The sequence below is a fragment of the Mesoplodon mirus genome, assembly GCF_964341445.2.
Source record: "Mesoplodon mirus genome assembly, chromosome: 12".
Classification (NCBI taxonomy): domain Eukaryota; kingdom Metazoa; phylum Chordata; class Mammalia; order Artiodactyla; family Ziphiidae; genus Mesoplodon; species Mesoplodon mirus.
Genome location: NC_138988.1, coordinates 25,352,238 through 25,364,760, shown reverse-complemented (window position 1 = coordinate 25,364,760; position 12,523 = coordinate 25,352,238). Strand labels below are relative to the sequence as shown.

The 12,523-nt window shown below is 39.2% G+C and overlaps 1 protein-coding gene across 3 annotated transcripts in view; it reads right to left on the bottom strand.

Annotated features, from left to right (window-relative positions):
* Positions 1–12,523, bottom strand: part of ADAMTS9 (ADAM metallopeptidase with thrombospondin type 1 motif 9) — a 171,935-nt gene that overhangs the window by 142,299 nt on the left and 17,113 nt on the right. For all 3 annotated transcript variants that reach the window (XM_082639425.1, XM_082639426.1, XM_082639427.1), the window contains exon 4: positions 784–1,073. In XM_082639425.1, the coding sequence (XP_082495551.1) occupies positions 784–1,073 (290 nt within the window). The remainder of the gene's footprint in view (positions 1–783; positions 1,074–12,523) is intronic.

Here is a 12,523-nt window from a genome sequence, read left to right as displayed (position 1 = left end):
TTTTAAAAAATTATGTGTGTGGCTTGCATTATATTTCTATTGGGCAGTGCTGGTTAGAAACACGGGCAAATAAATTTGTCACAGTGGTTGCCTCTGGGAAGGGGCCTGGGAGCCTGGGTGGGGAAAGGCACTTCAGTTTTCTCACTAGTCTTTGGATCTGCTTGATTTGTTTTCCAATCATGCAAATTTATGACTTTTTCAGTTCAAAATGGGAGTAGAAAAATTCAAAATGGGAGTGAGAGATTCCTAAGACTCACCCCAGAGCTACTTAATTAGAATCCTGGGGAGGGGGATAGAGACATTTTACAAAGCTCCACCAATGCTTCTGATTCATAACCAGCGTCCAAAAGTCTTATTGGCACCCACAGCTGGCTGTGCAAATTCACGTGTCAAAGGGCACTGGTTTTGGGAAGTGGACAAGCTGAAGGTCACATGCAGTCCCTAAGCCACTTTACTGGCTTTACATGACCATGGGCAAGCAACCCAACTCCTTTGAGGCTCAGTTTTCTTATCAACAAAATGAGAATGACAATTTACCTAGCAGAGTTGCCAGGAGGATTAGAAATGATGCCTTTTAAGTAAGAAGCACATTGTCTAATACAGAATAAACACTCACTATTGATGCCCATTATTGTCATTGTCTAATCTTATGTTCTCTTCAGTCACTTGCCTGAATCGTTGAAATGCCAGCCCCCAATGGTTCTCCAAAGCACTGGGTGGAAACCCATTCCCCAAGGGCACATTTAGGGACATCATAAATCACCTCCTTTTAAATGTACTTACAATTGACATTAAAGTTAAAATATAGTGTTGAAGGTTTGCTCCATGGTATAAAACCATTCTGTTGTCTGCCACCACCATCACTTCTACAAACCGTGGATAGGATAAAAAACGTTTTGTTCTCCTGTGGGTCCTCTTTTCCCTTGTGCTGTCCGTCTTGTTACCATAGGCAGAAAGCGCCCTTTTGGTTAAGCTGCTTTTTAATACTGCCACGTCATCAGCCAGGCTACTCCTCTCTCCCCATTTTCTCGTCCTCGTTTTCCTCTTGTCCTTACTGTGACTATTTTTGTGTTCTGTAACAAATCAGATGGCATGCATTACATTTTGAGCCACATCTATTTCATATTAAGAATTTAATTTGACACGTCTTAAAATGATGTCTCTGTCATCAAATTACATACAAAATCAAGTTCTACACGCTGTGGACTCTCCGGGTGAAACTATCTGCGCTCTCATCTAAATGACTAAGGACTTGAAATTAGCTTTTCTGGAAGCTTCCATGAATGCTCACTTAAGGTGTTAGAAAATCAGGCCTGAATTTAGGGGAAACAATTGCTTGTTCTTTTCATTTGGTAACAAAAGTCTGTCTGGGGTTTAAGTGGTTTGTATTCATTGTTCTTTGCCATACATGGAGTAAGGGCCAACAGCACAGCTACAGAGCTCTAGAGAATGGAATGGAAATGCTTCTTGTACACTACTTCGCATATTCAATGAGATACGGTATAAAGGGGCCTAAGAGGTGGGCAAGCTAACAGACAGTACAAAGGAACTACAGAAAATGAATGACAAGGTATTATTCTCTTACCATATTCAATCACTGTAATGCATGAAATGTAAGAATAGAATCACTGCTGTTCAATGCTTCCAAATTTTTAATTAATTTGTTTCAGGGCTCAGTTGAGGAAGTAGATTCCACTCAGGGAGTATAAATAGGTAGTTGGGACTGTGATATATAACGCCAGATGAGGTCTCCTCATTTCTGATTCTAGCCAAGGTACCTCTTGGATTCTACACAAGCCTGCAGCTCACAGTGTGGTCCGTGGACCAGCAGCATTGGCAACTCCTGGAAGCTTGTTAAGAATATAGACTCACCGGCCCCACCTAAGACCTGATAAATCAGAATCAACCTTTTAACAAAGATCTCTAAGTGATTCATATTCATGTTAAAGTTCTGACAACCACTAGTCTCCAACTTGGTTTGAAGCTTGTGTTGCTGGTGAAAATATTCAATTTCAAAGCCATCAACCACACAATAAACAGAATGAGCATAAAAGTTCCTGCTAAAATATGCTTTGAGTAAAAACAGAATTTAATCAGTTATCTTGCCTATCAAATCATAACTGGTTAAGAGTTTCAGAGTTTTAATGCCAATAGTTTGTAGCCCAAACAGGCAACAGAATTGCACAACTAAGAAATATGCTTTCCTAAGACACAAGAAATAGAATTTATTACACCAGTAATAACAACAAAAAAGTTATAAACTCTGAGTGGTTTCATATTTGAAGGGCTCAAAAATTTAACCATTATAACCTATTGCTAAAACAATCAATTTAGGCCAGGATGTGTATTTTGCTCAAGTTGAGTGTTTTAGTGGTTGTTAAAATAGTGAAATCAGTCCAAATTGTCAAACAAGTTATATGTGGTACAGCTATAGATAACATGACTAGCCCTAAGCCTGGTACGCAGTAGGATTCAACATTAGACTATTTTTTTTCCAGTCTCTCTTTCAAGAGTATTCATATAGGTATACCCATGCCATACAGGTACTTGGGCTGTCATTCCATGTTTAAATCACTAGTGATTACAGAATGGATACTAGACAAGCACCTACTTCATGCCAGATATTGAACTAGTCTCTTTTACATATGTTATCTCATAATTCTTCTCAGGCTGAGAAAACTACCTCTATTTTACAGATGAGGAAAATAAGTCTCAAAGAGATTGAGCAACTTGTCCAATGTCACATACAGGATGTGGTGGTATCTGGAATCAGGCATGGACTTGATCAACACCCTAAACATTGCTCTTTCTATCAGGCAAAACTGCTCAAGAGCTAAGGACTGAAATGGGCTCATGGTTTGGTTGACAGTTTCTAAACTGAGCCTGAACTGGAAAAAAGACAGTGCCTGGTGGATATTTTCACAAACACTAGCTTTTCACAACAGGTGTATGGAAGCCACGTTGAAAATTGGATTTTTAAAAATACATTAAAATATGTTACTTATTTTGTGAAATAATACCCTTCATGTCTTTTGTAAATATTTTAATATAATTTATTATAATCAGTAAAGTTTCAAAAAGGTTTTAAAGTCTCTGTTGTTTTTCTATTCTCCATTTCATTATTTCTGCTCTAATCTTTATTCTTAGTTTTCTCTTCTTTTTCAAGTGTCTTAAAGTGGAAGCTTACATTATTGACTTGAGATCTTCTTTCTTAATAGAGGCATTTAAGACATAGCTATAAATTTCCCTCTAAGCCATGCTTTAGCTGCAACCCATAACTTTTGACATGTTGTCTCTCTTCATTTTCATCTATCTCAAAGTATTTTCCAACTTCTCCTTTGGTTGTTCAGGAGTGTGCTATTTACTTTCCAAATATATTGAGTTTCCCATTTCTCTGTTATTGATTTCCAATTTCATTTTACTGTAGTCAGAGGCCATACTCTGCATTATTTCTATGCTTTTAAATTTACTGATATTTGTTTTATGGCCTAGCACATGGTTTAGTCTGGAGAATGTTCCATGTGTTCTTCAGAAGAATTTGTGCTCTGCTGTTGTTAGATAGAGTGTTCTACAGATATCTGTTAGGTATAGTTGGTTTACAATGCTGTTCAAGTTTTCTATTTATTGGTTAATCTTCTGCTTAGCTTTCTATCCACTACTGAAAGTAGAGTATTGAAAGTTTCCACCTATTATTGTTCATTTTTTTATTTCTCCCTTCATTTCTGTCCATTTTTGCCTCATGTATTTTGGTGCTCTGATATGAGATGCATATTTGTTTATAACTGCTAAGTATTCCTGTGAAATGACCCTTTATCACTATAAAATTTTGATAAACTTTATCAATAAAGTGAAGTAACCCAGTCACAAAAGACCACATATTATATGATTCCAGTCATATAAAATGTCCAGAATAGGCAAATCTATAAAGACAGAAGTAGATTAGTTGCCTAGGGCTGGAGGTGGAGTGGGGACATGGGGGGAGGCATTGATAGCTAATGGGTTCAGGGTTTCTTTTTCAAGTTATAAAAAAGTTCTAATAATGACTGTGATGATAGTTGCACATAGCTGTGAATACACCAAAAAACCACTGGACACTTTAAATGGATGAATGGTATGGCATGTGAATTATATCTTAATAAAGCTGTTAAAAAAAGAAAATACGTCACTTAGTTTGTGAAAAGCAGATAATCTTTACTTATTGTCTTCCACAAATATTTTGACTTATCAGGTTAATTTAGAGAAAAGCATAACCGCAGTGAGAAAAACACTGAGCAAACGTTATATAGAAGTCACTCTTTGGACCATTCAGGGGAATCATCTCATCAGAGGGGACTTGGGCATGGGAAAACCTGAGGATAAACCAAGGCACTAATTGGAAAAAAGGTGCACTTATTAAAGTAGCAAAGTTGAAGACATTAAGGCATTAATCACTGAAAGAGATTTCTGACAGAGAACAGTGGTAACAGAGAAAAACCCATGTAAATTCTAATATACCTGAAAGACATTTCATTCACAGCTAATCTGTGTGTCAAAGAAACAATTCAGTATGCTTTACATGGTATAAAAATGCAGGAATAAAATTACTTCTTCAGAATCAAAAGCAACATCTTCTAATACATACTTCCCAGTTATTGACCTAATTAGCCCAACAAATTTCTACCACATTAACCATTTTAGCAAGCAGTTTTGAATTTGTCATTACAAAGGGTAAGAGCTTTAAAGATGCAAATATTCGCTGTGACTACAAATGCAGGAACATTTTTACTGATGATGGAAAAAACAGACACTATGACTGGTATATTTACTCAACTCTCTTGCCTCTGAATAGAAATTATTAATATCAGAGAACAATTTCTACCAAGGGACACACATTGGTAGGATAAAAAGAAAGTCATTCACATTTCTCTTTAGTGGCCTTTTAGCTTAATGGAATTGAGACTAGTATTTGTAATTTGCAAGGTCACTTTGCTAATAGTTTTATCAAAATGAGCTACATAATGAAATTTCACCCTTATAGAAAGCACAGTATGAATGGTCTATGTATTTTTGCTCTTCATTTCACCCACAGAAAGCTTTACATTTGTTATTACTTTTTATTGAGATATAATTTATATACCATAAAACTCATACTTTCGAAGTATACAATTCAGTGGTTTTTGGTGTATTTATAGCGTTGTGTAATCATTTCTATTATCTAACTTTAGGATATTTTTATTGCCCCCAGAAGAGACCCTGTACCCACCAGCCGTCACTCCCCATTCCCCCTTTACCCCCCATCTTTCAGTAGGTGAGTCTCTGGCAATCACTAACCTATGTTTTGTATCTATGGATTCTCATTTCATACATATGGAGTCATACAATATGTTGCTTTTTGTGTCTGGCTTCTTTCACTTAGCATAATGTTTTCAAGGTCCATCCATGTTGTAGCATGTGTCAGGACTCTATTACTTTTTATTGCCATGTAATATTTTACTCTAAAAATATACCACATTTTGTTTATTCATTCATCAATTGGTGGACATTTGGGTTCAACAACTCAATTGAATAATGTTGCTACAAACATGCATGTACAAGTTTTTGTGTGGCCATGTTTACATGGCTCTTAGGTATTGCTGGGTTGTATGGTAAGGCTGTGTTTAACATTTTGAGCAACTGCCAGATTGCTTTCCATAGTGGCTGTACCATTTTCATGCCTCTTCTTGAAGTTCAAATACGACACTTAGAAAGGAAATCATGTTTTCATGGTTTTTCTTGAAGGATTCCTCAAAAATTAATCATGTTTACTACACTAAATAGCTTATGAGCAATCTGGCCTAGTTCAAATCTTAAAGTAGCATGTTGAACCAAAGAAGATATACAGATGGTACATAAGCGTGTGAAAATTTGCACCATGTCATATATCAAGAAAATACAGATAAAACAGCCATGATATACCAAAATCCAGAATGCTAACAACAACGAATGCTGATGAGGATTTGGAGCAACAGGAACTCCCATTCATTGCTGGTGGGAATGCAAAACGGTACAAGTCACTTTGGAAGACAGTTTGGATGTTTCTTACAAAACTAAACATACTCTTAATATATGATCCGGCAATCGTGCTCCTTGGTATTCACCCAAAGGAGCTAAAAATTTATATCTACTCAAAAAACTGTACATGGGGTGTTTATGGCAGCTTTATTCATAATTGCTAAAACTTGGAAGCAACCAGTATGTCCTTCAGTAGGTGAGTGGGTAAATAAACTGTGGTATATCCAGACAGTGGAATATTATTCAGCGCTGAAAAGAAATGAGTTATTAAGCCATGAAAAGACTTGGAGCAATCTTAAATGCATAATACTAAATGGAAGAAGTCAATCTGAAAAGGCTACATACTGTATGATCCCAATTATATGACATTCTGGAAAAGGCAAAACTATGGAGAGAGTAAAAGATCGGCGGTTGCCAGGGGTTGGGGCAACAGAGGAAATGTACAGGTAGAGTACTCAGAGGATTTTTAGGGCAGTGAAAATACTGTGTATGATACCATAATGATGGATACCTGTCATCATGTATGCGTCCATACCCACAGAATGTACAACACCTAGAGGGAACTGTAATGTAAACTATGGACTCTAAGCGATAGAGATGCATCAATGTAGGCTCATCATTTGTAATAAATGTATCCCCTGATGAGGGATGTTGACGGTGGGGAGGCTCTGCATGTGCGGGGGCAGGGGATATATGGGAAATCTCTGTATCTTCCTCTCAATTTTTCTATGAACGTAAAACTGCTCTAAAAAAACCCAGACAATTAAAAAAAGTAGCATGTGTTATCTCCAAGAATCAAATGCACATTTGTATTCAGAGAAAAGTAAAATATTTTACCACTGGAACCCTCACATGTGCATGTAAACACATTCTGGCATGTTAAAAAGCTCTAACTTGCAGTTGTGTGCTTTCTAATGCCAAGTCAAAGGCAGTATAGTTATAATGCTTTATTCCAAGAACATGACTTAATGTTGACGTTTACAATTGTTTTCGCCTTGAGGACTATGAAGGGGAACGGTGATGCTTACACTGCTAACAGTCACTGTTCTAAGATCTTGTGCTCTGAAGCAAGCAAGCTTCGAGGTCTATTTGACCTTGGGCAAATAACTGACTTTTTCTCACCCTCATTTCTTCCACTTATAAAGCTGAGTAAGAACCTCTTCCAAGGAGTTGTTTTGAGAAACAACTAGAGATCATGCATATAAAGTATGCAGCACACAGGAAGCAACCAATAATTATTTTTTCTATTTTTTACCAGTTATAAAGTCATGTAGTGAATTAGAACTAAAAGGAACCATTTAAGGGAGAGAGACTATTCTTCTGAAAAACAATTTTCTGGCTTAAGTCATTTTAAAGACAAGCTGTTTTATACACTAAATGACCTTTTCTGAATTACTTCTCTTGGCCTCAGTTTCCTGACCTCTTAAATGGGTATATAAATAGGTGTTTCCACCTTAAGTCTATTTTGAGAATTAAATAAGAAAGTGTGTAGAAAATTCCTTGTAAATTATAAACTGAATTTTAAAATATTATTTTTTACACCTATTTTGTGCAAGGCACTGGCTAAGTTGAAATAAATAATAGCAACAACAAAATAGAAGTAAAACTTGGGGCTGATCTTTAAAAAGAAAGTATCATAAAAATTTAAGATGGTATCAATATTAAAAAAACCTGACAGCTAAAAACTTAAACAACATTTGCTTATTTACTGATAAGAATGTTTTAAATGAGCTTCATTTCACATTACCATGCAACAAAATGCATACAACATTATGAAATAACTGGAATTATTTTAGAAAATAACATCCGGGCCTGGTTATTCTGCAGTTACTCATTGAGTGTTTCCTACCCACTGGGGTTGAGCTAAGGAGATTCGCATGTTAACTTTAACAGCTGGGAAGTTAATTATTGCTCTCTATGTTTATAAGGTTTATCAAAATTTAACTGAATTTTCCTTAAGGCACTGAGCCACCTTGTGACCTCATGGGTCTAAGTGGGCAGAGGAACCACAGCACAGGACCAAAGGGAAAACTGGCGAGCAAGGATTTTAGCAAGTCCCCTTAATGCTCCTCCAGGACTTGACAGCCAGAAGGAAGTGGACAGGGAGTCGGTAGTGGTTTCACACTTGGATTCTGGAGCCAGACCAGCCCTGGTTCACGTTCTTGCCCTAGCGCTGCTGTAGCTGCCCTTTCTTGGGCAATTTCCTATCTTAAAGGCTCAGTTTTCTCATCTGTAAAATGAGGATACTAACAGCACATACTTTAAAGGGTAACTGTGAGGGTTAAAAGAGATAATACGTAAGATGCCCATGGCACAGAGCACAGTGCACAGGAAAGATCCATTAAATAGTCAATGCGATAAGGATTTTTAGTTGTTATTGCTTTACCAGTAGTATGCAAAACAGCCCCCCCTTATGAATTAGAATGTTGACGTCAGGGTTTCTCAAATAAAACCATTCTATTTTTGAAAGAATCTTCTAAAGAAAAGGAGAAGAGGGAGGGGAGGAAGGAAGGAAAGTCATAAAGACCAGCCCCTGTTCCCCCGGAACTTCCAATCTAGATTAAGAGGTACATGCAGATTGACGTGGGAAGACCTAGCCAGAGATGTCATTAGATGGAAAGAAATGCCACAAATACTTCTGCTTTTCAACTGGCTCCAAAGGCCGATAACATACAGGAAATAAAACATGGAAGCCGATGGCAGCTCCTGGCCCTCTGTTCTAGTCCCATCGAAGATCTGCCCTCAAAGAGTTACTCAATGAAGCCTTCAAACAGGGACCCCGTGGGATGAGAATCACAGTCTACTGGGATCAGAGGAAGATGGGTAAACAAGCACAATATGGGGGTGGGTGGGAAGAGATAAAACATAAAAATGAAAATAGCCATAAAACCAATGAATGTTCTAGTAAAGAACAATGTGTTTCCAGAAACCGGGTGGGGAAGGAACTAAGGGAAGAAATTCTTCTGTGTATATAAAGGTCTAAAGCATATGAATGAAAATCACCAAGGTTTAATTTTTTTTTAGGGGTCCTCCATTTGATAGCCTGAAAAACAACAGTGAATCCCTAGATACTCAGGAGAGTCACGTCCCCAAACCCATTTCTCTGGACCAACTGTTAGCTTTTTTGGGGGGGGAGGGGAAAGTGGCATGCCCAGCATCTAACAGTGCTCCACGGACAACACCGTTGGGACATGGGTGCAAAGGGCAGTGGCGGGAGATTTCCTTTTTGGCTGGGCAGAACCTTTATAGACAGTGTTTCCCCAGGAGTGGTTTACAGAACTTTTGTCCTAGAAGATATTTCCAAAAACAAATCAAGTGGGTTTGCAAAATGCTTTACACAGCATTCACATCTGGGACTTTTTGTACACACATTAGCATTTTAAGAGCTCTGAGAAGTCTTGCAGGAAAGAAACCAGTCTATATTTTGCTCATCCATGGAACTGGGAAACTTATGGGATCTTGGCCAATGTATGAGGGGATTGAAAAGTCCCTGGAAATAGAACAAGATGAAGAGGAGTGTGTTGATGGGTTTTCCTTTCGGGGACAGAAGGAGATGCCACTGGGAGAAAACAATTGAGAAGCTTCTTGTAGTTCAAGGGGCTGTGATGGGTAACAGGTGGCGTGTAGTGGGAGGCGTGTTTGAGGGTCATCACACCACCTTCCAAGGGGTGGGGGTGCCTCCAGCTACCTGTGGAGGTAAATTTGCTGACTCAGGTGTGCAAGCTGGGACACTTGCCCCAAAGGCCCTGCCACACTCTCCCTGATTCAACATCCTGCAGCTCCTTCAACTGCATGTGGTAACTGCTGTGACGATGTGACGATGATACTGCTACGATAACACTGGCTAACGTTTGTTTTACGCTTTCCTCTGTGCCAGGCACTCTTCGAAGAACTTTACATGGATTAACCTGATTATTCTTCACAGGGACTATCAGAATAATAGACAGGGACTATTATCTCCATTTCATAAATGAGGAAACAGAGGCACCCTTGAAATAACTTGAGAAATTATTTAAAGCACATCTATTTGAAACAGTATAAAATGCTGAACATACCTGGGCCTGTATTTTACTGAGAAATTGTTTGGTTTTGCTATTAATAGCCTGCAATATACCCCCTAGGAAATGTTGGCTTTGACTCATTCCATCTCTTAGCAGTAAGGGGAGATGTGCTCCTTCTGCCCAGCGGATCCCAGCTGCCCACAATCACCCTGCACTGTCTGCAGCCTGCCTTTGATGGCTGCTTCACAGGCCCCTTTGTGACATGGCCTGGGATCTTCCAGACCAGCACTCTCCAGGGGGAATAGAATGTGAGTCCCACGTGGAAGTAAGAATTTCTAGTAGCCAAAATTTAAAAAGTCAAAAGAAACAGAAGAAACTAATTTTAAGGATATATTCTATTTACCCTAATACATGCAAAATATTATCCTTTCAACATGCAGCACCAGCCCCATTTCCAGGGCTCAGGAGCCACATGGGGCTACTGGCTGTGGTACAGGGCGGTGCATCCAGGAGGCAGTATGATCTGTTGATAAGAGTTGCAGAGTCAGGGAGATCTGTGTTCAAATCCCAGCATCTGTGCATTCAATCTGCAGGACCTTGGCCAGGTCACTGAAGCCCTCTGTGCCTCAGTTTCCTCATCTGTGAAATGGAGATAATAATGGTTCTTCCTTAACAGGGTGGTGGGAAGGGCTAAGTGACTTAATACACAGAAAGTGCTGAAATAGGGCCTGGTGCAGAGTAAGCGCTCTAGGGGTATTGGCTGTGGCAACTCATTACTAAAGATGAACAGCCTTTTTGTGCTGGAATAAAGGGGCTCCTGCTATCTGCCATTTCACTGCAGCTCTTGGGTGGCCCTATGATGCCTGTGGCGGGTCTAGGTATCACTCCCGTATCAGAGATTAAAGAGCACTTGGGCTGGAGCCCTTTAAAAAGGCTTCTAACCAATTCTTAGGGAGTATATCTCCCACATTCCTTTGATACACAAGTCTCCCAGTTTACAGGAAACTGAGGACGAGTTTACACACCAGGCCTGCAGTAGAAACCCTTCTTCATCCTGATGTCCCTGTTCTGGCCACCATCATCATGAATGGTTGCAGGGACACACTGTACTCTGACCACAAGCTGAACTCACCAGGGACCCTCCCAACCACAGGCCAACATCTTGCAGCACCCTGGCCCAGCTCAGATATTTAGCTGCTGTACATTCAGCTCTTGCTCTAACAACTTACTCCCTTAAGTGAATTAAAAGCCTAATATCTTTCTCTAAAGTCTTGATATAACTTCTTAAACGATCTCACTAGTTTATTCTTAACTATCGTTACACTTAAAATAAACCCAGGAGCACTCCCAAAACCTCATTTGAATTGCACTTTTAAACATACCCCTTCCAGGCACCATCCATGGACAGCCTTTCCTTGATTTACAGCCTGGAAAGAACACAGGACCGGGAACGAAGAGGTCTGTGTTCACGGCTCACTTTTCCATTCGTTTTAGCTCTAAGATTACAAATTCCTTCACAATTCTGACCCTCGATCCTCTTATCCACAGAAACAGGGACTATAAGTTCTCTGAAGTTCCTTCCAGTATTGAAAAATGATGAATTCTTATATTTTATGAGTGAAAAATGCCAAAAAATGAAGTCCTAAGATTCAAAAAGGGCAAAACCCAACAGTCTCCTCTCTTGGCCACTTAGAGAGGGTATCAAAGAAATAACCAAACAGTATGCAGGGTGGGCAGGTAGAAGGAGATAGAATAACTGCAATGGAGAAAGACCAACAGAAAAGAAGTGAGGTATGGCTGATGTTAAAAACATATCACGGAAGGTGCCCTATATGTATCTCCAGTACTCATTGCCAAGTGTTTATTTTGGACCTGCTAAAATAGGTAACAGTTTCTGAAAACTATTTCTATACCTTAATTTGACTTGTTACAGTGGAATAGCATCAAATGTGAGGATTAGGAAAATAGGCTTAAAAGGAAAGAAACTAACACATAACCAAAGTTACCCTTGGAAAACCATTACACTGCCCACAAAGCACAGCACAGGAACACTGGGGAATAAGAGAGTCATGTCTCCCATTCCTATTCCGCCAAGAGTGTGGTCATCCAGGGCTGAGTCTTGCACTTCTATGTGTGTCCCTGTCTCACTATCCTTTGGTTTTCTCTCCTGTGTGCATACATGTGCAATAGGACATTGCTGCATTCTTAGGAACTGACGGCTTCCTTTGTAACTATTCTCATCCATAAGCCAAGAGGAACCCGTTCCTATCATTAACTACACGGGCTTGAAATTGAAAGCTGTGTTTCCAGATATCAGCCAGAAATAAAAACAACACTATCCTTTTCTGTTGGCACAGACAATGGCTTTGAATAACCAGACCTAAGTAAGTCTTTCCTAGTCCATTTCTCTGTACCTGTGTCTTGGACAAACACTGAACTTCACTCTCTACTGTGCTTTCCTGCAGTGTCATCCTGTGACAGCATGAAATCCA